The sequence below is a fragment of the Leopardus geoffroyi genome, chromosome X, assembly GCF_018350155.1.
Source record: "Leopardus geoffroyi isolate Oge1 chromosome X, O.geoffroyi_Oge1_pat1.0, whole genome shotgun sequence".
NCBI classification, from domain to species: Eukaryota; Metazoa; Chordata; class Mammalia; order Carnivora; family Felidae; genus Leopardus; species Leopardus geoffroyi.
The window spans coordinates 110,064,237-110,090,617 of NC_059343.1; the positions used below are offsets into that span (position 1 = coordinate 110,064,237).

At 40.5% G+C, this 26,381-nt stretch overlaps 1 protein-coding gene across 12 annotated transcripts in view; it reads right to left on the reverse strand.

Moving 5' to 3' along the window:
• The window catches only part of MBNL3 (muscleblind like splicing regulator 3), a 112,258-nt gene that overhangs the window by 35,859 nt on the left and 50,018 nt on the right, over positions 1 to 26,381 (reverse strand). Inside the window, exon 1 of one of the 12 annotated variants that reach the window (XM_045472481.1) lies at positions 4,174 to 4,292. The exons of the other annotated variants lie outside the window; for them this stretch is intronic. Coding sequence (XP_045328437.1) covers positions 4,174 to 4,200 — 27 coding nt within the window. The 5' untranslated portion in view covers positions 4,201 to 4,292. Of the gene's footprint in view, positions 1 to 4,173; positions 4,293 to 26,381 lie in introns of those variants that run through there. 12 annotated transcript variants of the gene reach the window in all.

Genomic DNA, 26,381 nt, shown 5'->3' on the forward strand with positions numbered 1-26,381 from the left:
TATTCATTCTTCAAGAGGCCCAAACTTAATTATAGGCCAAAATACTTTAATTGGAGTTGAGAGCGGGGGGAGGGGATACACTTGGTTTTTGGCATTTGCTAACATTTGCTTTTGGTCCTCGTAGGGGATTAAGGCTTTGGTAAACATGTTGGGATGGGTTGGGGTGGAGGCAGGGGAGGGATGACCCAGCACAGTCTGTAATGACCTATTGTTCTTGGCCTTTGGAAAACCAATGACTAGGGACTAGAAACGTTCCAGTGTTTTCTTTAGACCAGCTAAGCACTCTGAATGGATGGCAAGATATCCTATCACACTGGGTCTGTAACAGCCCAGACACTATCTTGGTCTGAAAAAAAATCACCCCTCAGGTTTCCCAAGCTGAGTCAATGGTGTCCCAAGCCCTCCTTCTAGACCCACATGTTCAGAGTTGCCATGGCCTCAGTGCAAAGAAGCAGACCATGTCATAAAGGACTCTACAAGTCTTGTCCTTGTGACAGTTGCCATCCGCCAGTAGAGCTGGCACTACCTGAGAAACAGCAGCTAAGGCTAGTGAAGACAAAGAACCCTCTCTCTCCCTTCCCAAATATACATGGAAAATTAAAGAAGCATTGCAGAGATTAGCACGTAAGTTCATTGATGCTTGCCTGAATTTCACTTCTTTTCCATTTCCTTTGGCCTTAAAAACAAATCATTCTCATCTGGTCGTTCGCTATGTTACTGAGTTAAGAAAACAGCAAAGTGATCCCATAGGAAAGAGGTTCTCTGCTGAAGGATGTGCTACTACACCCATGAATCTTCCAGTCCCCCCTTCCCATCTACTCACTTTGAAATTGCACCCAAAAAGCAGCAGGGGGAGAAAATGGCCAGTGAAATTTCTGAAATGCATCTGCCTCAAAAAGCTGATGACAGACAAAGGAAAAAGTTGCAGAGCATTTATAAAACCTCCACAATTCAATCTATTTCCTTTTTCCTACCTTCAGGCTTTTGACAAATGAGTACAAAGCCTTTGACGGAGAAGAGAAAAGTAGCATTGTAGAGATTCAAATCCCACCTAAGTCTTGGGAGTTATGAGAGTGAGTCTGTCAGATCCAAGATTTCCCAGGCACTTGGTGGTAGAAAAACCCTGTGAAATGTACTTTTTTATGTTTCGAAGAGAAAGCTCCACCATCCATCAGAATAAGAAAAGGACCCTAGGAAGCTGAAAATTACCCTTTGTCAGTCACAGTATCTTAACAGAAACAGCTGTTTGCAGAATGATGGGCTTCTTCAAATACATTTGGTATTGTGGTGGAAAAAACCTCCCCTCAAATACAATGATAACTGGATTACTTTTCAAAGACACCTCACACCTCTGTTAGACTATGAAGAGTTAAAGTGGCAACAAGCAGATGACTTGTTCGATGAAAAAAAAAATACGGTATTTCATTTTAATGATCGTGTGTTAAATGAAAAACCCTATTGATCAGTGCCCCACTGAAACATACTTACATGCATGGACATGGCCTCTCAGAGGAAGTAACGGTTATTTGAGAATTACAGACCACATGTCCAGGGTTGCCTGGTTCCTACGACCATCAAGACCTATTAAAGGCTAGGAACCATCTAAAAGAGCAAAAAGTGGGGGGACATCAACATAAACTGAGTATTAGCCGGATGTCAGCTTACTAATAGTGGCTAACTGTTCACTTTCTCCCTCTTAGGGTTCCTCCTTTCTAAAAATGGATATAATTTGCACCATTTTCTCCTCCAATATTATACCATCTATGAACATCGATAAATAGGCATAAAGAGCATCCTTAAATCTTACATCCAGCTTTTAATTTAAATTTGGGATGCAGATGAGAAATCTTTTCTACAAAAAGTCTTTAATAAGTCATTTCCTGAAAATATCGAAGGCAAGATTAATGAGGCTGAACACAGACCCCCATGGAGACGGCCACCCAAGCACCACCCCCCCCCCCCCCCACTGCAGTCAGCACTGTATCTCGTTTCCTTATGCTACTGAACTCAGCTTTCTTGATCCCATTTACACATACACAGGGCAATGACTTTGGTGCTTAACCAGACACCACGTCTGAATAAGTAAGAGGCTGGGAGGAGGGCAGAAGAATTCTCTTGACTATCTGCCTCAAGAAAGCTTTCCAATCGTGACCTCCAAAAGATGAAGGGAGTAGGCTCAATGATTACTGCTTGTTCTGAAAGAGTCCACTAAGATAAACGTGCTTACCAGACTGTAACATTTAGGGCTGACCCAGATTTTTCGGAACATCTCGTGGGCCTTTATCTTCTTGAGAAAGTAAAGGCCAAAGCAGTGAGGTGGCTTGTCCTAATTAACAAGCAACTCAGGAAGGACAGGAGCCAAGTTCCCAGACTCTCACTACCCAATATGGATTTTCAGTTCAAAAGACTCTTCCTCTGTAAAAAAAAATTTGCCTGGACTCATTTCCCACCCCCGCTCACCTTTGCCTCCCCCCTCTTTTGTTCCTCCAACTGCCCCTTGTACTCACAGTTTTATCATAGCACTTATCACTGTGTACATCGATAAATTGTTTGCATGCCTATCTCCCCATTAGACTTTGAGCTTATCTAAAGGTAGAAGTATATCTTCTTCATCTTTGAACCTCCAGGGATGTTCTGTGCATGATGAATAGTGGCCACTCCGTAAGTTTGCCGAATGAGTGAATAAACTTTGTGAGAATGACTTTATAGGGAATAACACTAAGTCGGCCTCAGAAGCCTAATCGCTGCTCTTGCTATATTTCCTTCCATTAAGCTCTTCCTACTTCCTCCAAGAAGGGATCAGCAGCCAACATATGAATTTGGCTGTTCCTGGTTGTCTGTCCCAAATGATTGGCTATTCTTCTATTCAGGTCAGAAAACGGCTAATTTATACCATCCCCCCCCCCCCTTTTTTGCTCTGAATATATACTCTGGGCTGTATGTGACCACCATGGCTGAAAAATTCTGGTAATTCAGTGCAACTGAACCAGAAGTCTCGGGAACCCACGAAGCACACAGACACAAACCCTGGTCTAATTCCAGGGGTCTGTAGCCACAAGAACCCCCAGGACATGGGACCCCACAGAGCCGAATAAAGGAACCCACAGCAGACTTATATTTAATCGGCACCCCACCCCACATGTCTCTGAACAAGCTGGAAGTCAAATTCCCTGAAGCCACTTAGACAAAGGTGGAATACATGGGGCCTTCTTGTGGATAGCGATTGCATATGCTGCCTTCTTACAAGAAAAACATACCCGCTACACTTCAAGACCCCCCGTTCAGGTGCATTCACGTTAAGCGTTTATTTTCGAATAATCACGAGCTCAAATTTTTCTATGAAATTTTTTGAGGAGAAAATAACACTAAAAATCACAGTGGCTGTTCGCAGTGAAACCAAGCCTGCCTCACCCATACCTCAAATCTGCTTCCTGCCCTGGTCTAATCAAATACCTTCAGTTGCGTTAGAAAAACATTAACGGAGTATCTGTTCAATAATAAGCTCCTCAAGAATGCACCCCCCTCTGTTTACAAAACAGCTAAGCCAGAATCAAATCAAATCCCAAAGACAATGAAAGCACACTGGTACCAAATTACCAAAAGTCAGAAGGCATTTCTCATGCTAACTATTCATGGAAGCTGTCTTTGAAGTAGTTCGATGGCTGCCTACGTAAAATATCATTAAAATGCAGAAAAAAGGAAAGAAGACATCATGACGTTCAATTTGTTACTCCAAGAAACAAAACACATATGAAGTCATGCAACATAGGCTTTGTTACGAAACAACATGAAGGGAGGTCTGTCTCGGCCCATGGCCAAATCTCAGGCTGTTAGGGTTGCTGTCCCTCCCTTTTTTAGACACCCCACGTAGTCACCTACCATAGTGATACACCCCCAGGACAAAGAGGACCCCAGCGGCTTCCTTTCACCCTCTCTTCCCCAGCTAGGGTTTCTGCCTAGAACCCCATTAAGGGTTGCCAGATTTATCAAATGGAAATAGAGAACGCCCAATCGAATCCGAATTTCAGACAAACAATGAACAATTTTTTTTTAGTATAAATATGCTCTCCCTTTAATATATTATCTGGCAACCCTCCCCCTATCCATTCTTCTACCCTGGTGAGTTGAGCTAAATAAAGTCAAATCCCCAAAAACCCATTTTACCCCCTTTACCTTAAGGACATAAGGATTTCCCTCCATGGAAGCAGCCCAGGCTCTACCGGGCCTTCAGTTGCCCCAAGCAAAGCAGAGGCCCTCTCAGTCCCAGCTTACCTGACCAGCTGCAAGGAATTTAAGGAAGTTGGCTGTTGGAGACAGCAATTTTTTAATCTGTGGCTCCTCCCACCAAAAGCTTCACACAGCTCCTTACCTGTCAGTCGCTCTACTTTCCCACCCACAGTGGCGCAACAGTATATTCAAATGACTTTGTGCCTGCCTGGGGCTCCTCCTTTAGGTTAGGATGAAGAGGGGCATGGTCAGTGACCACCATACTTAGCTCCCGATTCTGAATTTATACACATTTTTGGAACATATAAATTATCACAGGAAGATGAGGCTTTTATGTTTGTAAGGTTTTATTTGTGTGTGGGAGGGGTGACGAGAGTGGGTTAACTTTTTTTTTTTGGTCTTCAGCCTTGTCTGTGGAATACTCAAATTCAAGCAAAAGTCATCCATTAAAGCTGGGGAAAATGACGGCTTAAGCATCACATTTCGCTACGCACACATTAGATCTATGCAGATACGTATTCGAAGCATGCAAACTAATGGCATGAATAGCCGTTATTTGCATAGATGGTTTTTTTCAGCCAACCCTTGATTACTCATGTTAAAAGACTGGGAGAGGTAAAAGGGCATAGTTAATTCTAATGAACACAACAATATAGTCAGGAAAAATGGCAATCCGTAATGGCCTCACCTTACAAGGAGCATGTATATTACAAAAGTGGTAATTGGGAACATTTAGGAATCAGTTACTAGACATGGTCCTGAATTTATTTTTTATTCATTAGCAATGCAGACTCCTCTCATGCCTGTTTTTGCATTCAATTGTTGCAACATCACTTATCATGTCCTCCCTGGAAAACTCCACTCTTGAGAGAATGGAAGTGAAACTAGCAAATGAGGTCTTAATATAACCATGAAAACAGTTTTGGTCTCTAAGACTCCAGAAAGGGTTTCAGTGACTCCCTAGAGTCCTTGGACCACACTTTGAATACCGTGATCCCTAGTAAAGAATGCAACAATCTCTGGTATAAGGATCAGTCACTAGTCTATAAACTCTCCGAGGGCAAGGTGCCTGGGTGGCTCAGTCAGTTGAGCGTCTGACTTCAACTCTAGGACATGATCTCACAGTTCGTGGGTTCGAGCCCCATGTCAGGCTCTGCGCTGACAGCTCAGAGCCTGGAGCCTGCTTTGAATTCTGTGTCTCCCTCTCTCTGCCCCTCCCCTGCCCTCTGTCTCTCAAAAACAAATAAACTTAAAAAAAAAATTTTTTTTAACTCTCTGAGGGCAGAAGGCATATTTTATGTGCATTCTAGTCCCAGAGCAAAGCCTGGCAAGGGACTGCTCATCTGACTGATTTCTGACCCCCAAATTCCAGTATTTCATAAACTTCATTAAGTGTTTTCGTATTTTTCCTATAACTTTATTAGCAAGCTCTTTTGAAACAAAACTGTTTTGTAATTTGCACTGTGTATTCCAAAACATTTACATTCCATAAGTGCAACAGAAATAAGAATGGAAAAATTAAAAGAATAAAAGCAAATATGTCTTCAACACTAAAAAAAGTATGCAGATGCCTTTGTTGGAATTATCAAAGATTCAGAATTCCTAAGGTCAGAAAGAATGAAATTGTACCACACTGGGGAAGTTTATATGGTTATAGTGCAACAGGTTAGGGAAACAGGAAAGAGTAAAGCTGGAAAGCATCTGACAGAGTGTGGACCACAGATTGGTATTTCCAAGAGGGGAGCCTCAGAAGCTGAGTTCCCTGGTTCAATTGTTGTAAGAGTGGTATACTATATTCCTCTCTTGGAGACCGCGCATATTAAAGGTTCTCTCTTGTCTTGGTAGTAGTAGGGAAAGAAAGAAAAAAGAAAGAAAAGAAAGAAAAAAGAAAGAATGAAAAGAAGAAAGAAAAGGAAAAAGAAAGAAAAGAAAGAAAAAAAGAAAGAAAAGAAGAAAAGAAAAAAGAAAGAAAAGAAAGAAAAGGAAGAAAAGAAAGAAAGAAAGAAAGAAAGAAAGAAAGAGAAAGAAAAGGTTCTCTCTCATATGTCCTCCAGTAAAGAAACCTGCGATCCCAGCATAGTTCATCACAGAAACCATGGCTCTTTTTCTCATAAGACACCTTTTGCCATACATGTCTCATTAGACTGTCCTTATGAACATACTGACTCCCTCCTACCAGAGCTCAAACCAAGTCCCATGGCATTTGACAGATCCAGTTAATTTTTCCTTCACACTTTTCCACTTCTATTTCTCCCCTAAATAGAAAAATATAGTTGAAGTACAAAGAATTCGATGTCCTGTTGAAATGACATTTAACATTTTTGCCTATCCTGGATCTCCCAAAAGCTAACAAGATGGCGATTTTTCCCTAAGATTGCTACAAAGAAACACCCCACGATCATCTTCCCGGATTTCTTTCTTTTCCTTGAATGCTTCAGGCAGGCAGCTTCAAGACTTCTCTAATGGGCTCTCCCTATACTGTGTCTTCTGTCCCTTGGAACCATGCCAGTTACCTTAGGTTTTCCATGACCTAAACTTAAGGGTCTCAAGTGAGTTTTAATTGCACTAAAACTTGGGAAGTAAGAAGGTGTTTGGCAATCCCCTTGATTACTAAGGGTCTTTGTTGTGTACTAAACTTAAACCTTGGGGTTTCTACTTGGCAAAATTAAGTTTCCTGACCCTGAGTAAAACAAAAGTTTCGAAGAAGGAAAGTTTCAAATAGGTCGCAAACTTCTAAGGTGAGTATAAAATGGGAAAGGCCCTGATTATTGTTCAGATTTAAACAATTTATCTTTGCGGGCCTCAGTATGGTGCTAAGAATACATTAAATAATTACATCTCTCCAGCCAGCGACAGATCCCTCCACCCAGAGGTTAGGCAAAGGGCACATATAGTTATTTACTTTTGGATTTTGAAATTACAGGCACAAAGATGAAAATCAGTCCCTCTTTTGCTAAACATAAGTCCTTTTTCAAATGAAGACATTTAAAAGCATGATATCAAAATGGTTGTTCATGGGATCTTGCTAAATTCACACATGTGAGACTGCGTTTCAATCCCCAAATAGAGCCAAATGTATCCACTTGAAGTAAGCGTTTTCCTCACACACCTACCCAAACGCCAGACTAATACCGAATATGTAATTTCCAAGCAGGAAGTCTTACTTAGTGGCATATGCACTGCCATTCAAATACTTTGAGGCATGGACTAAACTTGCATTTTGTTAATGGTAATATATTTTTTATCACCAAAAGTCTTAATGAAAACTCTGTGCTAACTTGTTATTAAAACTGTAGGCATTTTAGACAAATCCCCCAAGAAAACTCCAAACTCTAAATGCACACTGTGTATTTAAATCGAGTGGCATTTTTGACCAAGTGATTATTATTATTTTTTAAAGTATCTGAAAATTAGGCTAACTTCCTGTTTGGTTTTGTTCTGCAGACATAAAAACAAGCAATTTCATTGATACAAACGCTTTCTCTTTTCTAAATAAAGATCTATTCTGCGTGGCCTGAATATCTACCAAGTATAGGAAGCTTCATTCTAAAATGTGTGTCAGAGATGTGAACAGAATTGAGAAAGTTCCACATGAAACTAATGAGATTACGCTTTTAAAAATATAGGTTTTAAAGTGAGTCGCTCTACCTTAGTAAATATAGCAACCTTGTTAAGCTCTCCTTCTGCTTTCAGTGAGGAGTTAATATTTGATGATGATGAAGAAACTGTTCCTAGTATTTAAAGAACCAAACAAGGGTTAGTTTAAAGAAGATAAAATGATAAGTGGAGGTTTTATGTTTTAAAATAAATCAATCCCTCAACCGTAAATGTCTCCTAATCCTTACTCAGGAGAAGTTGAAATATGATCTCTGCCAAAGAATGCCTATCCCCAAATCTAAAACAAGGACAAAAATAAAGCAAAGCAAAGAACAGCAGAAGGTAATTAGTTTTGAAATCTATTAATTGTACTCTCCAAGTCAGTTTAAGCAGCTGGACCACGAGTTCCTCGGGGGTGGGAGGTGGTGGGGAGTAGTATACTTGTAAGCCTGTACCCTCTATATGAAGCACAAAAAGGTTTCTAGAATCCTGGTGAGAGTCTAGCCAGCGCCTTTCAATTACTGGAAAAATAAAACAAATCTACTCTAGCTTCATTGTGCCTTCCCCGAAAATCAGAATAAAATTAGAAAACTTCAGAAAACATGTCTTTCTGAAAAAAAAAATAATAAAACTTCAGTTTATGTGTCTCTCTTACAAGGTAAATCAAATTCCATTCTAGAAAAATATTTCAGAAAGTGATGCAGTGAAATAAAGTAGGTAGTATAAAACATCAGTCTGCCAATCCTTTACATTTGTTTTTCCACTAAACAAAACTGCAGCGTGTTAATTGGCTTTATTTTGTTTCAGGTTTTACATCGACTTTATTTTCTTTTAATATTAAACAAATTTTTTTAATGTTTATTTTTGACAGCCAGACAGCACCAGTGGGGGAAGGGCAGAGAGAAACGAGAAGGAGACACAGAATCCAAAGCAGGCTCCAAGCTCTGAGCTGTGAGCATAGAGCCCAAGGCGGGGCTTGAACTCACGAACCATGAGATCATGACCTGAGCCAAAGTCAGACGCTTAACTTACTGAGCCACCCAGGTGTCCCTACATTGACTTTATATACTAGACTCTAGTATATAAGTCAAATGACCCTTCATATGTGAACTAATTCTGACCATCTATGAGGGTGCTGGAGAATAACTGTATATACAGTTTTAGCGCATGTCACTTGGCATGGGACAATGGTAGGCACACTTTCGGAAACCAGGTTGAGGCCCTGTAAAATCATAGTTTCCATTAATATCTTGAAAGTAGTCATAATGACACATCCACTGGAGGGATTTACAGAACATTTTTCACTCCACGTCCACCTGAGCAACAGCTGACTTTACCGTGTATTTACCATGTGCCAGACACTGTTCAAAGGGTATTTAATCTGCACAATAACCCTGGGTCAGTGTTTAACCGAGGAACTGAGGCACAGTGAGGTGAAGAAACAGGCACAAAGTGACAGCACAAATATAGCCAACCTAGGATTTGAACCGAGGTGCTCTGGGTCTGGAGCTCGCATACTTAACCAGTACAGTATCGCCTTGCGGTCCTTCGGCATGTGTTAAGCTGAGGAATGAGCTAGTTCAAATATTTCTGCTGTCCGGGCCACTATTTTCCCTCTAAGATTTCAACAAAGATTGCACATCAACTGGCTGTGAGGCATGTCCAGAACTGATTTAATAGATAAATGTATGGCAGTGGGGTGTTTTCTTCAGTACCTAGGGATCTTGAGTAACTTAGAAATGAATAAGATAAGGTAACTGAGTGTCCAAAGGGTTTTTTTACACCATGTTCACCTGAATAATCATGGCTAACTTCATTGTGTGTTTGCCGTGTGCTGGGCACCGTCCAAAGTGCTTTATATGCGTTATTAAGTCTTCCCTCCTTAACAAAGCAGAGCAATTAGTACAAACACGTCCTCTCTTAGCACTGATTTTCTGGTAACGGTTTGCCCAATAGGATTTTTCCAGTTGGTTTGGGGGAAGAAGTGTCACATCATCAGGAGTTGGGTTAAGGGAGCTTATGCACAAATGACCACAGCCTGAGCAAAGCGACGGTCCAGCAAAAGCCTAAGGACACAGAATGGATGGAAGTGGGCTAAGCGAAAGAGTTGCTCAGGTGCATTTTGTGACTATTCTCACCACCTTAAAAGAAGAATCTTTGATAAGCACAGTAGTGCTATTTAGAAGCAGGTTGACTCAGACCACAAAAGTCTGAGTGCTGTAGGTTGCACACTATCACAGAGCAGAGCAAATGTCGACACAATGACAAAAGATCAACCTTATCACAAAGTAGTACCAAAGTGTTCTTCGGAAGCATTTCATTCCACCAAAAGCACAGGCAAATGATTTACATTTACATACATACACTACCCACACCACCTCACAAAAGTCTGCACCACCCAAAGCTCGGTTTTAGTGGCGATTTGATTTAAATGAGTAGGGAATGGGGGCACCTGGGTGGCTCAGTGTGTTAAGCGTCCGACTCTTGATTTCGGCTCAGGGCATGATCCCCTGGTCTGTGGGTTCGAGCACTGCATCGGGCTCTGTGCTGACAGCTCAGAGCCTGGAGCCTGCTTCAGATTCTGTCTCCCTCACTCTCTGCCCCTCCCCCCTTTGCACTGTCTCTCTCTCAAAAATAAACATCAAAAAAAAAAAAATTTAAAAGACAAAGCATTACAGGTATTTGCTGGTGAAACTAGGGAACCTGGATCTCATAATAAGAGACAAAAAACAATGGAGCATGCAGACTCCAAAAGTGTACTTATATTTTTAAAGACAGTATGATAGGGTAGATAATAAGGGTAACAAATCCAGTGTTGAAATGAATCAACTATCTGGAATCAGGTCACAGGCTATTCATACATTTGACTTTGCATGCATCTGTTCCTGGACAAGGCAGTAATAAATCTAAATTTTAAGATGAAAGCAGTATTTTATCAGAAAGTGTTCTAACCTGGGATTTAAATGCCCTGGATTCTACTTATCATTAGATCACGGCTAAATTATTTTCCAGTTACGGTAATCAGTTTGGCTAGGAATAATTCCTGCCCTTGTATACCTCATAGGTACTCTGAGAGAATAAAGGAAGAAAATGAAATTTCATATGCTTTGGAAATAAAATCAGTACAAAGTGTAAAAAAAAATATGAGTGATTTTTCTTTATTCTTTACAACAGAATGAAAATTGTTACTGTGAATTATGTATGAAAAATATGACAGGGGCACCTGGGTGGCTCAGTTGGTTGAGCATCTCACTCAACTGATTTTGGCTCAGATTGTGAATCCAGAGTTATGGGATCAATCCCCACTTTGACCTCCATGCTGAGCGTGAAGCCTGCTTGAGACTCTCTCTCTCTCTCTCTCTCTTAAAAACAAACAAACAAACAAAACAAAACAATAGCTTAAAAACTATGCTTTACCATTCCACTTCTGCACAAAAGGTATGGCATTACTGTATGAGTAATCCTTGATTATGTGAGTCATAGAAGTTTTCATGTGCCTGCTGCCGGAATTTATACACAATGTTAAAAATCCAAGGACAGTTGTCTTCTCAGAACCGGACATTGTGAAACAGTTGCTACTCCCACGCTCAGTGCTCAAGGGTATGGCAGGTGAAAGACCAGAGGAAAAAGAAAAAATTCAGGCTTTAATTTTATGCTTGTAAATAACTGAAAGAAGAAAACTTATTGCTCCCTTTTCGACTGGCCATAAGCCAGTGCCTACTTGGGAGACCAGTTTATCTAGTGAAGAGAGGCTTTCCTACCATCACAGCCTTCTTACTTTAAGATGTCACAGAACACAAATTCACTTTAGAATCTTTTTTTTTTTTTTTTAATTTTTTTTTTCAACGTTTATTTATTTTTGGGACAGAGAGAGACAGAGCATGAACGGGGGAGGGGCAGAGAGAGAGGGAGACACAGAATCGGAAACAGGCTCCAGGCTCTGAGCCATCAGCCCAGAGCCCGACGCGGGGCTCGAACTCCCGGACCGCGAGATCGTGACCTGGCTGAAGTCGGACGCTTAACCGACTGCGCCACCCAGGCGCCCCTAGAATCTTAATGAATAAAACGCTCAAAGTAATTTCTATTGTACGAAAAATGGGGGGGGATCGCACTTTTTGGTTGGCACTTGTTAATTTTTGACATTGCCACAACTGCTGTTATATTTTATTTATAACGTATGTTAAAATGATCAAAAGAAATCAGGCAAGTCATTTTTTCCTGGTAAGTTAGGAGGATAAAGCAAAACAAATAATAGATTACAAGAGAAGATGGTAAAGGGTACCTACAATACTAGCAAGTAATTGACCAACGGGATTTTGAATATTATTTACATAAATTAGTAAATAATAAAATTGAACATTGTTACAAAACTGTTTATACATGTTTGAGCTAATTTTTCAGTTTTCTTATTTTGCTTCTCAATAAACCAACCTCTTTGAAGCCAAGACTGACTCATATAAATGTGAAACATGTTTGAATATGTGATATATATATATATATTTCTATTGTAAAGAACTAGTAAATATATGATGTACATTATATAGAGGCATATATAGAGGCACATATTGAAGGGGAGCAGATTTTGCCATGCCAAATTATGCCTCTTTGGCATATTGATGAAAATGATTATTATTATTAGTTTTTAGACGGGGGGAGAGAGAGAGAGAGAGTGTGTGTGAGCCGGGGAGAGGGGCAGAGGGAGAGAGAGAATGTTCATCAGGCTCCGCACTTAGCATGGAGCCTGACTCAGGGCTCGATCCCACACTCCTGGGATCTTGATCTGAGCTAACATCAAGAGTTGGATGCTCAACTGACTGAGCCACCCAGGCACCCCGGCGTATTGATTATTTTAAGCTGCTTATTTTTAAGAAACAGCAGACACAGGTGAAGCTCTGAAAACTGGGTAGAAGTCGCCCTTTTGTACGGGACACTGACATTTGCACTATCTGTGAGGGTGTCCTCCTGGCTGTACCCAGAAGAGGAGGATGAGCATGCTTATTGTGATTTTCTTGGTCATCTCCCCACCACCACGTCTCCTTTGGTCGTTAGGTAAACATGGTACTTAAGGCCACTTCAGGGAGTTACTCAGTTTTCCTGGGTCTCTCCCATGTATACAGGAGGAACACACGTTATTAAACTTTGTTTGTTTTTCTCGTGTTAATCTGTCTCATATCAACTCATTCTTACACCAGCCAAAGAACCTAGAAGGGAAGAAGGGAAAACTTTCTTGCCCTTACAATATATGTCCTTTTGATATATATAAGCAAGTCCCCCATACTTGCTGCATATACAACAGAGTCCACTTGTGGCAGCTGGCAACACCTACAACAGAGCTTTTGAGGTATTAAAAAAGTCACTATGGCTCAGCTGGTAGACTGTGTGACTCTTGATCTCAGGCAGGGTTGTGAGTTTGAGCCTCACATTGGGCGTAAAGATTGCTTAGAAATAAAATAAAATAAACAAAAAGAAGGCCAGTCTGAGTCATGGAGTAAAAAGATTGGGCTTTTGAAATCGTATTCTATTACTCTTAGAAAACATTCATTTTCTGTTTACAAAGTAGTGCTATTAGTTCTAAAGGTGAGTATGTAAGAGCTGTGTGTTACATGTTGCTTGCATTTGCTCTACAAGCCTCCCCAGAGTGTCTTTCTACATGTTTGCTAGGTACCCAAATGTAAGCGACAAAGAGTTTTCTAGTAAATTCTTCTCAGCTCTCCAAGAAAGAAGTACCTTGACTCACTGCAGAAAGCACACTCATTTGGAAACATTACCCCTGCTCCCCACCGCCCCCCTCCAAAAGACATCTGGAAAAAGAAAGCCCAAAGGAGGGAAATACTTTTCACATCAAAATAAGCAAACTACCCAATGCTAACCATGACATTTCAGCATGGATAATCAAAAGCCGAAGTATTGATAGACTCCCAAACCTCAAAGCAAGTACCGAATACAAAGCTCATCAGTTGTACGTGCAGTGTTTCAGTAAGGAAACAGTACATCTCATACAACACTTTCCCTCCTTTTCACTGGAAGAAAATAAACACCCGTCTAAGGAGGTTCAAGTACTTGTTACTTTCCCTTTTCTGTATGATGAGTACTCTCAGCAGCACTTGGTTTACTTCTGAGTATTGCTGGAAGCCTATTTCCAACCGAGGCCTCCAGTTTCCAATACCAGAATGACCAGAATGCATGAACACATCGAAATGAAAACCAGATAGCTCAATGAGCTGCAAATCATAAATTTGGACATAAAATTAGCCCCTTTTCTTGCTCCCTTGTGTCCTCACTACTTATGCAACTACATCCTTCCCCAAAGACTTGGAAGTAACTCACAAGAAAGACACATTTCCAATAAGATCATGATCACAACCCTAAAGAGTAAGCATGATACCATGTAATGGGGAAGGTGGGATGATAGGAAGGATGATATGAAAAACTTCAAAACTCTAGACTCAGGTTAATTGCTTCAGCTGGGCCCTAAATGTAGCTCTGAGCTTTCTGGCAACCACAGTAAATAGGAAAATGGATTGAACTGCGTTGGTCTCACTGCATGATGAAATAAAGTATACTGGTTAATAAGCACCTCTCTACAAAGACTGCTGGGTACCATGGAAGGCACACAGAAGAACAAGACATGGATCCTACCCACAAAGAGTTTACAAATCTTGTCCCTCCTGGGATTGCAGAGGCATGAGGGGCCCTGGCACTTGACATAATGGCAGTAGAAATCAAAGAAAAGCCATGGGGTAGAAATCAAAGGTGAGTAACGTGCAAAGGTGAGTAGTGGTGCTACTGAGAAGGAGGAGCAAGTCTGGTCGGGAGAATGAGACTTCTCTGAGCTGCAGTTAATCACAGCTCTTCATTTTTGCTTCAAGGAAAGCCAAGGAGTTTATCATGGAAAGTGTGTGATAAAGAGCACAAAGAATGCTCTCTGGGGCGTCTCACTTCTTGTATTACCCCTTTTCATTAGTATATTATTTTATTCATTATACCTTCAGTCTGATTTTGTTCCAAATACAGTATTATTGAGCTGAAATATTTCAGAATGAAAAGCCTTTCTCAATAGGTGTCTCTGAGTTTCCTTCCTCCCTTCCTTCCTTCCTTCCTTCCTTCCTTCCTTCCTTCTTTCTCTTATCTTCTCTACAGTCTCTGGGAAGCAATGTCATTTTTTCTCATGTGTTTCTCTGGTGGGAGAATAGGAAATTTGGGGAGAAACAAGGGAAATATGATTAAATATGTTTTAGGACTAATACTTCAAAGATGGAGTAAATGTCACATGATGTTTTGTCACTAATACCTCAAACATGGAGTACAGGTCACGTGCCACTAGAGCGAGGTCTTGAGAACCGAGGAGAAATGAGTCTTAGCTTTGTTTTAGCTGTCAGATGTCCATTAACATATGCAAGTCACAATTACGGACGTTAGTGCAAAATATTAATGACACCAGGTGAATGCTGCTAAATGCTTAAAATTATTAAAGTTTCCTTCGTTGTTGAAACATTTTTCTAAAATATTCCAGGCACCTTTCCTGTGCTGGGAAATAGGTGCCCAAACCTGAATATCCTGATTGCTGATGATTGCACCCACAGCAGTCTCTGTTCTGAAAACCAGATATCACTATGCAGAAACGGAGAGCAAGATGGAGGAGGTGTAAGAGACTGGGCTGACTACACACACAGACTCCAAGAGATCGCTCATAAGCCTAGAGAACCTTTTTACTTTATTATTTTTTGAATATGAAATTTATTGTCAAATTGGTTTCCATACGACACCCGGTGCTTATCCCAACAGGTGCCCTCCTCGATGCCCATCACCCACGCTCCCCTCCCTCCCACCCCAACTTCAACCCTCAGTTTATTCATAGAGAACCTTTTTAAAAACATATCTTGAAATCGTTTTCCCATTTCTTACTATTTTCCAGTTTCTTTTCAAAGCCGATTACTTGGACTAAGTTTTAGCTATTGAGGGCTCTAGTTAAGTTGACTTAAACATGTCCATGCATGGGCTCTCTCTATGAGCAGTTTTCTTTGCCTTTCTATGCTCAAACTCTTTGGACTTTTAAAATATCACTGTACATTCAGAGTAAGTTATTAATTAAGCTTCAAACATATTTTTTTATTGGACTAGGCAGTCGCCTTTTACACCAAACCCTTTTCTGCAGATTATGACCTTGTACTTGACTCAGAATGACCTTATTAGCACTAATCATGCTTCCAAGAATACTTTGGTTTGCAAGCTAGCCATCTGGTATAAAATTCTATTTCAAACATTCTAAGGCAAAAAAATAATGCTTGAATATTACTAGATTATCACACTAATTACTGTACAATAATATCTAACAGTGGCCACTCAGCAATTTTTTTAATCCATATATAGGGTAAAAGCATTCAAAATGCAACATTTGGAGAGCATCCAACAGCGTTTGGCCAAAGAACATTTCTATAATGCTAAGGGATGAAATTAAATTTCAAAAATCAGCAATGTGTAAGCCATCAAATCTAGGTTAAAATGTGGTTAAGTGAAGAAAGTCAGCACATGGGTGTATACAATTTTCATTCATGTTTAAGTAAAGACTGAATGGGGGGTGGAGGTACAGATGCAGAAGGAGAGGTGACAGGACACCTTGCAGGTGGGCCCATATTTACTCTCCCTTTCTCAGAGTGATTCAACAAGGTTACGTTTCATTCAACAAATACTTTCCAAGCTTGCAACGTGTGCTATACATGTGCTATGCACAAAAGATGCAGTGGTGAACAAGACGGTATCTAACGTGAAACCAAAAAATGTACAGCAGACCTTCACTGAAAATTCAATGAAATCAGGGGCACCCGGGTGGCTCAGTCCGTTAAGCATCCGACTCTCGATCTCAGCTCAGGCCATGATCTCACGGTGCGTGAGTTTGAGCCCCGCGTTGGGCTCTGTGCTAACAGCACGGGGTCTGCTTGGGATTCTCTTACACCCTCTCTGTCTCTGCCCCTCCCCCAATCGCACAAACTCTCTCTCTCAAAATAAATAAACATTTAAAACAAAATCAATGAAACCAATTATTCAAGTGAACACAATGGCAGTAGCTGGAGTAGAATGTCAACCCCCTCCTAATTAACCATGTTGACTTAAGCAACGCCTCAACTCCATCACTGGCCTTCTCTTCCTGCTGCCACAACTTCCAGATTCTTACCATTTCATATCTTCAACACTTCATCAGCTTTCTAAGACGCTCTCCATCCCACCCCCCCACCCCCACCACTTACCAGTCTCTTGTGCTCTACCAATTCATCTCACAGAGGCAGATGATGTCACTTCTCTACTTAAAATCTGTCAGATCCCTCAGAGCTACAAAATCAAGTTCAAACTCTTCACTGACTTTTAAGGCTACTCCTCTGCCAACACAAGCTCTAGCTTCAGCCTGGCCGACTTAACACTTAAGTCCCTCCACACACATCACAGCGCTCCCTCTCCTCTTCGCTCAGGTTATCCCCTCTGCCTGGACTATCTTCCTATCCTTCCTTCAAAGAATACCTCGAACAGTACCTCTCCCAAGACTGCATTTTTCAACACCACAGCTGCATGTAATCCCAGCCCCTGCCTCTCCTCCTGGACTCTTTAAGCGGTTAGTTTGTACCTGGCTTATGGCACGTAACACAAGCGGCTCCATGCTAAGAGGTCAGGCAGGGACCATGTCTTCCATAACTGTATTCTGCACAGTACAGAGCCCTGTGCCTAGCAAGTAATGGGCTTCAATAAATGCTTGTTGAATGAATCATGTCTTTGGGGAATTGAATGCATATAGAATTCTTAATGGATTTAACAGGACTTTCAGCATTAAATGACCCCTGACATGTATAAAATCCTTGTGGTAAAACCACAGCCAATAGTCCTACAAACTGAGTGCTATTGCTTGCTCTTGTAGGAAGAGAAAAAGAGGTAGTAGGATTCCTATGTCTTGCCCAAGGCCACACAAGGAGCCCTTGTTTGAGATGTCATTACAAGGCAGCATTCTCTGTTTATGCTACTCGCTGATACCATGCTTTGTTTCAGCTATTTCCATGTTTACATCTGTAGTTTCCCCCAAGCACCCAGGCATGCCCCTATCAAGATGACTTCTAAGGCTTCTCTGAAAAAGAAGACAATATTCCAAAATATATACAATGGAATATTATTCAGCCACGAGAAAGAAGGAAATCCTGCCCTTTGCAAAAACATGGATGGACCCAGAGTGAAATAAGCCAGACACAGAAAGACAAATACTATATGATCTTATTTATACATGAAATCTAAGAAAGATGGATTCACAGAAACATAGAGTAGAATGGAGGTTACCAGGGACTGGAGGTGGGGGGGGGGGGGCGGGGGGGAGATGGTGGTCAAAGGATACAAATTTCCAGTTATAAGACAAGTAAATTCTGGGGATGTAATATGCCAATGGTGACCTTAGTGAATGATAACTGACGTATATACTTGAAAATTGCTAAGAGAGTAAATCTTAAATATTTTCACCACAAAAAAGTAATTATGGGAGTAACCCAAGTGTTAAGTAACCTTATTGTGGTAATCATTTCACAATATATACTTGTGTCAAATCATCACGTTGTACACCTTAAACAGTGTTGTATGTCAAATTATATCTTAGTAAAGTGGGGAAAAAATATAAATCCTTCCTCCATTGGGGTACTAGCAAAATAAACACAGACTAGGTTTCAAAAATTGTCAGTTACTCATATGTTAAGATTTCCTGTACAGAATGCTTTTCTGGCGAACAGAAAAAGCAAAATGACCAGGAAATTGCAAAAACTCTACAGATCATGTTTCTACAGAAGCTGTAAAAATTTTAAGTTTGTTTCATGGAACATGTGATAGGCACAAACATTAACAACAGAGAAACAACTTCTGAGATAGGTATTCATGAAATGTTTCAAACAAGAACACAGAGTTCCTGAAGACATAAAGCATTCTCAAAGTGTTCCTTCAGTGTTACTATCTCTCACAAAGAGGACAAACAAAAATTTTAAGGCAATGTGACAATGTGGTTGGTCTAAAAAAAAAATGTCACCTTGAAAAATGTAGTCTCCAAATTTATTTATTTATTTATTTATTTATTTATTTATTGTCTAAAAAATCGACAAGAGCCAACTGATACTACAATGCTTGCTGTGTACTCAGTGTACCTAGATGCATAAAAAAGATGGGTGAAAAGTTCAAAGTTCCAGAGAGAAAGGTTTCTTGCTTGCATTTCTGTGTGCTAAAGGCAGAAATTAGAACCTTACTACTGTATAGTTAGTTGGCAAATCATGGCTGACACACAGGATATGTCTTAGTTTAGGGAATTTGTCATATTCAACACATATTCAACAATTATATCGCCGTGGGCTCTACCTTTTCAAACTTAAAAAAAAAATGTTTGCTTATTTTTGAGAGAGACAGAGAGGGGGCATGAGTGGGGGAGGGGCAGAGAAAGAGAGAGACGAAGAATCCCAAGTCAATTCTGCACAGTAGCACAGAGCCTGATCATGACCTGAGCTGAAACCAAGAGTCGGACACTTACTGAGCCGCTCATGCGCCCCTCCATTTTCAAACTTACGGGTGGTTTCCACAGTGTGGAAACTGCTTTCATTGTCCACTGTGTACCCACAAGAACATGGGTAAGAGCAAAAGGCAAATTTCTTCTCTACCAATTTCCTGTGAGTAAATAAAAATCTGAGTTTCAACAACAAAAAAAAACATGTCCCCACTTAGGACAGAAAAAAAAGCAATTTACAGTGAACATTTAAATGCCTCTGACCAAGTTATACCTGCAAAAATTGATGGATTCTCTAGCCATATCCACCACACTTAAATAAATCACAAATTAAACGAAGCAATATTATGCAAACTCATCACGAACAAGATACTGAAAAAAAAAAAATCATTCTGGAGACAAGATAGCCGAGTCCAACTAGTGGAGATGATTTAAAGAATAAAAGGTTGAAGAACAAATGGAATCATTTACTGACTTTTAAGAAAACAATATCAGGAAACACAGGAAAATGAGCACTTTCAACTTCTAATTACATCTAGCAGTAAAACTTGACCCGGTGGTGACAACAAAAGACACAGAAATAGAAGCATTGAAAACCCAAGCAGGATGGCAAATCTGGATTCTACAGCAGCAACGACAGAAATCATCAATTTAAGAAACTGAAAACTCATTACGGAGAGGACAAAATACGGAAGAAAATGAAAAGATTATTTAGAGATAATGAGGAAACAGCGGATAGCTAAGATTCCTCTGGAATATACAACCCTACAGGTCAATAATGAAGCAGCAAACTGAGACAGAGGAAAAGAGGGTAAGCTCAGGGACATGACAAGCAGAAAGTAAATGATGTTCTACGAATAAAGTCATGTTCCTTGAAAAACTAATTGCTATTTCCAGATGCACAGAAGTACCCGGTACCCACATTTCACAAAAAGTTACAATAGAGAAAAAGCCAATATCTGTAATGACTTTACACAGCCCCACGACATAAAGTGAATTATCTAAAAATGAAGTAGGATCAGGTATGGATTTTTCTAACAAATAAGTTTCTTCCAAACAAAAGAGTTGACATATAATAGATAGCTCTCAAACTTCTGATGTTCAGATCTCTCATACTAATCAGGGTTCCTGTGGGAAGGGGTTGGTCTTAATGGCATCAAACTGGTTGAAAAATACAACCGTGGCCATATTGTAAGTTCTTTCTCACCTGGCAGCCAATGGCGACCTTGGATTTGAGGTGGAGACAGAAATGACCTTCAGCTATGCTCCCATAAAACCCCATTTAAAATGAGTTGGGTTAGATTCCAAGTGATTTCTACAAACCAATATTTGACCCATAATAAGGTTGAACTACTACTACAAGATTTTCAGCAGCACTGTGACAGGTACCTCCTCAGCTAGCCATTGTGCTAATAATGAGTGTATAATACAATTGGACATGAGAGTTCCATGCAGCAAAGATATACATGATCCACAGCCAGTTATAATCCCCAACTCTAGCTAAGTTACTAAAGCAGGGCTTGGGGAGAAAGATAGACAAGGGAGTTGACATAGTTTGGTGTCCAGACTCTCAGCCATGAAATAAAGCAATTAAATCAACTAAATAAATCACTGTTAGTTAACTTGGTCTACAAATAAAAACCGCCCAGCCTTTCCTCCTCTTCTCAAAATGTATAGCCCCAATGACTGTCAAAGACCTAAATATGAACCTTAATTTAAAGTCTTCATCTAAATGCAATGCCATGAAACAAGAAATGAGGGATGGACTAGGGAAGGCAAAGTTGGCTTCCCCTGACCTTTTGAAGTACAAAAAGTGGGAAGGAGAAACACAGAACTTCGCAGACAGTGCCCCCCAGTGTCATGTGACACAGTCTGACTGAGGTAAGGGCAGGATGATTTTGGTTTAGTAAACTAATAATCTAATTGTTGTTTTCTCCATTTCCTTCTTCTCCACAGGGGGGAAAAACGTGAAATGATTAGAAGAACGCTGGAGTCTTCGGGCTCTGTGGTGACTGGGTATTTGACCTTGGGCAATCTACTCTCCTTCACTGCATCGCCCCTTTCCTTATCTGTAAATGGTGACAGTTTGAACTCAGTGGTCTTCCTTGTACAGCTGAAATTCTTGATTTTCTAGGTTTCTGAAGTGCTACCATGGGAATGAATGCTTTCTTAACTATTTAACTATCTGACTCATCCAACTAGGTGGGGTCAGTCCCAGGATCGGCCATTGCACGAATTTCAGTGTTTTCTCATTACCATACTCAAAGTTGAAGAGAGAAAAAAGAAGAAAGCAAAATGAAAAGAAACAATATCCCACTGCATTTCTGAGCATCAGAATACAGGAGATGCTTGTGTAAAAACAAAAAAAGCTAACTTTTAGAAACATTTTATTTTGAAATAACTTCAGACTTACAGAAAAATCGCAAAAATAGTACACAGAATCGGCACATACCCTTCACTCAGATTCCGGTCATGTCAACAACTTACATACCATACATAGCAGTGTTATCAAAAGCAGGAAATTAACTCTAGTGCAATATTAACTAAACTAGAGACTTAATTTGATTTTCACCAATTTTCCCCCAAATGTCCTTTCTCTGTTCCAGGATGCAATCCACGGTCTCACATTGCATTAACTTGTCCATGTCTCTTTAGCCTCCTCCATTCTGTGACAATTGCTCAGTCATTCGTGACCCTGACACTTTGGCCATTACGAGCTCCTTGAGACTGACTCCTGTGTCCCCTTGTCATGCCCCACTCTTTTTTGAGCACTTACTTTCTGGCATCACAAGACATTACAGGCTCATCTTTTATTTTCCCTGCCTTGGTCCAGCATCAGTTATGACTCCAAGGAGCCCTGATCCCTTTATTGAAGAATGGTCTTAGAAACCAAGATCTGGGTGATAGGTGTGCTTTTTATTATTGGGGTGTCCTTGCTTGTAGGTCCTCCTCAGACAGAGCTAGGAGATATAAGCATGTACAGTAACCCATGCATACACTCACCCCATGTCTATTTCTGTATCTATCTGTGTACACATGAAATTAAACATACCAAAGTCTCCACTCTGATCCACACCACAGGATTCATTCTAGCCTTCCCCTTTTCTTTATTTTTAACTCTTTTCTTGGATGATGAGGAACCTGGTTATCTTTACCTATTCTCTATCCACCTATTTGTTCAACCTCAGCATCCATATAAAGTACGTACATATGCCTGGGAGTAACAGATTTACTAACCAGAGCCCAGTACTTGTGTGTAATTATGTTTATCCTTAATATAAATGTAATGTAAATATATATATATATATATAACACACACACATATATATGTAATATAAATATCACACTTCTAGGTTTCTTTTTATTGTCAGCATGGTATATCTTTTCCTATCCTTTTAACATTGTAACTAAAAAAAAGCAACGATAACAGTATGCTGCTATTTGTGTAAAAAAGTAAGAACAGGTATGTGTATATTTGCATTATATTCATAAAGTATCTATGGGAGAGAGAAAACCAAATACATTAGTTGGGGGGTCAAGAGTTAGCTGCAGAAAAAAGAAGAGATGTAAACTTCACTGCATACCCTTTGTTTTTTTCACTGCGTACTTTTTATGCTTAGTTGTTTTCTTTTTTTTTTTTTTTACTTTTCTGAGCTATTCAGGTACCATCAAGTTCACCCTTTTAAAGTGTACACACTTAAAAACCACTTTAAAAGTGGTTTTTAGTGTATTCATGAAGTTGTGCAAACATTACCACTATCTAATTCCAGAACATTTTTATCATCCCCCAAAGAAAACTTGTATCCAATAGGGGTCACATGCCCCTGCTCGCTTAGCTATTCTCTCCTTCCCACCAGTGCCCCTGGAAACCACTAATCTGCTTTCTGTCTATGGATGTGCTGACACTGGACACCTCATATCAATGACATCATACCATATATAGTCTTTCTGAACTGGGCTTTTTCACTTAGCGTAATGTTTTCAAGGTTGAGCCACATTGGGCATATATCAATACTTCATTCCTTTTTGTAACTATATAATACTACACTGTATGTATAAAACACATTTAATCTATTCATCAATTGATGTGGTGATATATATATATATCACATGCACGATGATACATGTGACGTATATATTTAACAACAATGGAATATTATTATTTTTTTGAGTTATTAAAATATACTATCCATTCAAAAATTACAGCTTAAAAAAAGGGAAACAACACAAACATTTTCTAAAAAATAAAAAGTAAAACAATCATCAAGTAAATAACGTATGAAAAAGAGTAATGTATGGAAGAGCTTTGCTTGGTGATTTGCCAGAGGACTTATAAGACTCAATGGCTAAGATTTATTGCAGCAACAAACACAGAGCAAAAGCGGCAGGAAAAAGCTACACATCAGGAGAGTCAGTGACGCCTGGCACAGGCTTCCAGTGTCCTTCCTCATCTGAGGCTACACGGGACATGCTCTCTGGGTCTTTACCATGATGTACACAGCCCTACGTGATCTCCTTCCACTCATGACTTCTCTGACCTCATCTCCTACTGCTGTCCCCCTTCATCCCCCTGCTCCAGCCACCCTGGTGACCTCAGGGTTCATCAAACACGCCAGGCTCAGTCCTGCTTCGGGGCCTTTGCTGTTACTGTTCTCTTTGCCTGGAATGAAATCCTCATAGCTCACTCGCTCACCTCCTTCACACCTCTCCACAAATATCACATTAGATAGTGTGGCCTTCCTGACTAATCCAAAACAGCAGCCCCTGCCATTCTCTGTGTCCTTTCCCTGCTTCATTTTTCTTCACACCTGACAATATGTCATCCACCTGAATATCGACTTCCTTTCTGTTCACCCCTCTCCCAACCAGACTGTCTATTTCGAGGGGGCGGGGACTGTTTCTAGTTCACTGCTAGGTCCCCGTGCCCAACACGATGCGTGGCACCCGACAGGTGTTCCATAAGTACCTATCCAGTGACTGGATGAATAAATTGCAACTGTTTGTCTGTCTGTCTACCTACCTACCTATCTATCTGACACTGAATGGAGGGGAAGGAAAGTATTTAAAGCACAAAAGATTCCTTAGTCTCAGTTGCAGACTGTAGAGGAAATGCTCAACGGAATTCCCAACTTTTCTCTCAGGATTAGAGTATGCAAACATTATATTTAATACCATAAAACTTCTTTTATAAAGATGATTTTAGTTGTACAGGTTTACGCTGTACAAAAGATTTTTTATTTTTATTTTTTATGATTGGAAGTAACACTTTTGTAGAAGAAAACGTAAATAGTGCAGAAAACACTAAAATACAAAGTGAGAGTCCTCTGGACTGCAGGCTGGGGAGAGAGGGCGGGTGGGGGAGTGCACTGTGGTGGAGACAGCTGGAACGGGGCGGCTGCGTCACAGCAGCTGTGCCGGTGGGGCTCATCAAAATGTCCCCATGCAGAAATTGGCCACATTGGACTCCCTTGCTTGACTGTTTCTATCCTTTGCCTGTTTTTCTACGAAAATACCTTTAAGTGTTTGTATTTATTTAATTTGTAAAGCTTGTTGTATATTAAAGACCTTTTTGTCTGTCAAATTAGTTACATCCCCCCCCCCCAAACTATTGCTTATCTTCTAACTTCTTGGTGTTTTCAGCCATGATTTTTATTGTGTGGTTGGTCCCAATAATTCTTTTTAATTTTTTTTTTCAACGTTTATTTATTTTTGGGACAGAGAGAGACAGAGCATGAACGGGGGAGGGGCAGAGAGAGAGGGAGACACAGAATCGGAAACAGGCTCCAGGCTCTGAGCCATCAGCCCAGAGCCCGACGCGGGGCTCGAACTCACAGACCGCGAGATCGTGACCTGGCTGAAGTCGGACGCTTAACCGACTGCGCCACCCAGGCGCCCCATCTTTTTAATTTTTTTTAAACATTTTAATTTATTTTTGAGAGACAGAGCACGAGCGGGGGAGGGACAGAGAGAGAGGGAGACACAGAATCCGAGGCAGGCTCCAGGCCCCAAGCTGTCAGCACAGAGCCTGATGCAGGGCTCAAACCCACAAACTGTGAGATCGTGACCTGAGCTGAAGTCGGGGGCTCAAACGACTGAGCCACCCATGTGCCCCCAATAATTCTTCTTTTTTAATGCTTCTTTATTTTTGAGAGAGAGAGAAAGAGAGCGTGAGCAGGGGAGGGGTAGAGAGAGAGGGAGACATAGAATCCGAAGCAGGTTTCTGTGGGTCAGCACAGAGCCTGATGCGGGGCTTGAACTCACAAACCGCGAGATCATGACCAGAGCCCAAGTCGGATGCGTAACTGACTGAGCCACCCAGGTGCCCCTGGTTCCAATAATTCTTTGTTTGATGTCTCTGCCTCTGATAGCATGCTTAGAAGGTCTCCTCCACCCCCAGGATTATCAAAGTGTTCAGCTACACGTTCTTTGAGTACTGTCATGGTTGCACCTCATTTTTCATGTTTAAATTGCCAGGGCAACCCGAATTTACTTGAACATAGACATCTCCTGAGTGCTTATGACGAGCCAGGCTCCGTTCCACATGCCTTATGTGGATCGTCTCATTTGAATGCTCAGTAACCCCAGAGGTTGGTGCTAGTAGGTTCTTTGTTTTCACAGCTGAGGAAACTGAAGGACAGGAAAGTTGGGTACTTATTCAAGACCACACAGCTGGCAAAACCTGGTCCATCCAGTGGTAAAGCCTACACAAGGTTGTAGTGAGGATTAGAGTCAGCATGGGTGACTTTCTGGAAAAAAGGAGGCATTCAATAGAAGATAAAGTTCATTATGATTGCATACTTCTCAGAAGCATAATTTCTGATGGCTGCATATTATTTGAAAAATGGTATCTTTTACATTAACTATGTTTCTAAAATATTATTTTTTCACAGTTATGAAAAGCCTTTGGAATTCCATGGAATGATTGAAACCTTTTTTTCTTTTTAAAGAAACGGTTGTCATTGAAAGAAATTTTGAAAGGACATACGTGTTGAAGAGATACATCAGGTAACACAGTGATAGATTTGTTTTTAAACAAATCTGGAGAGCC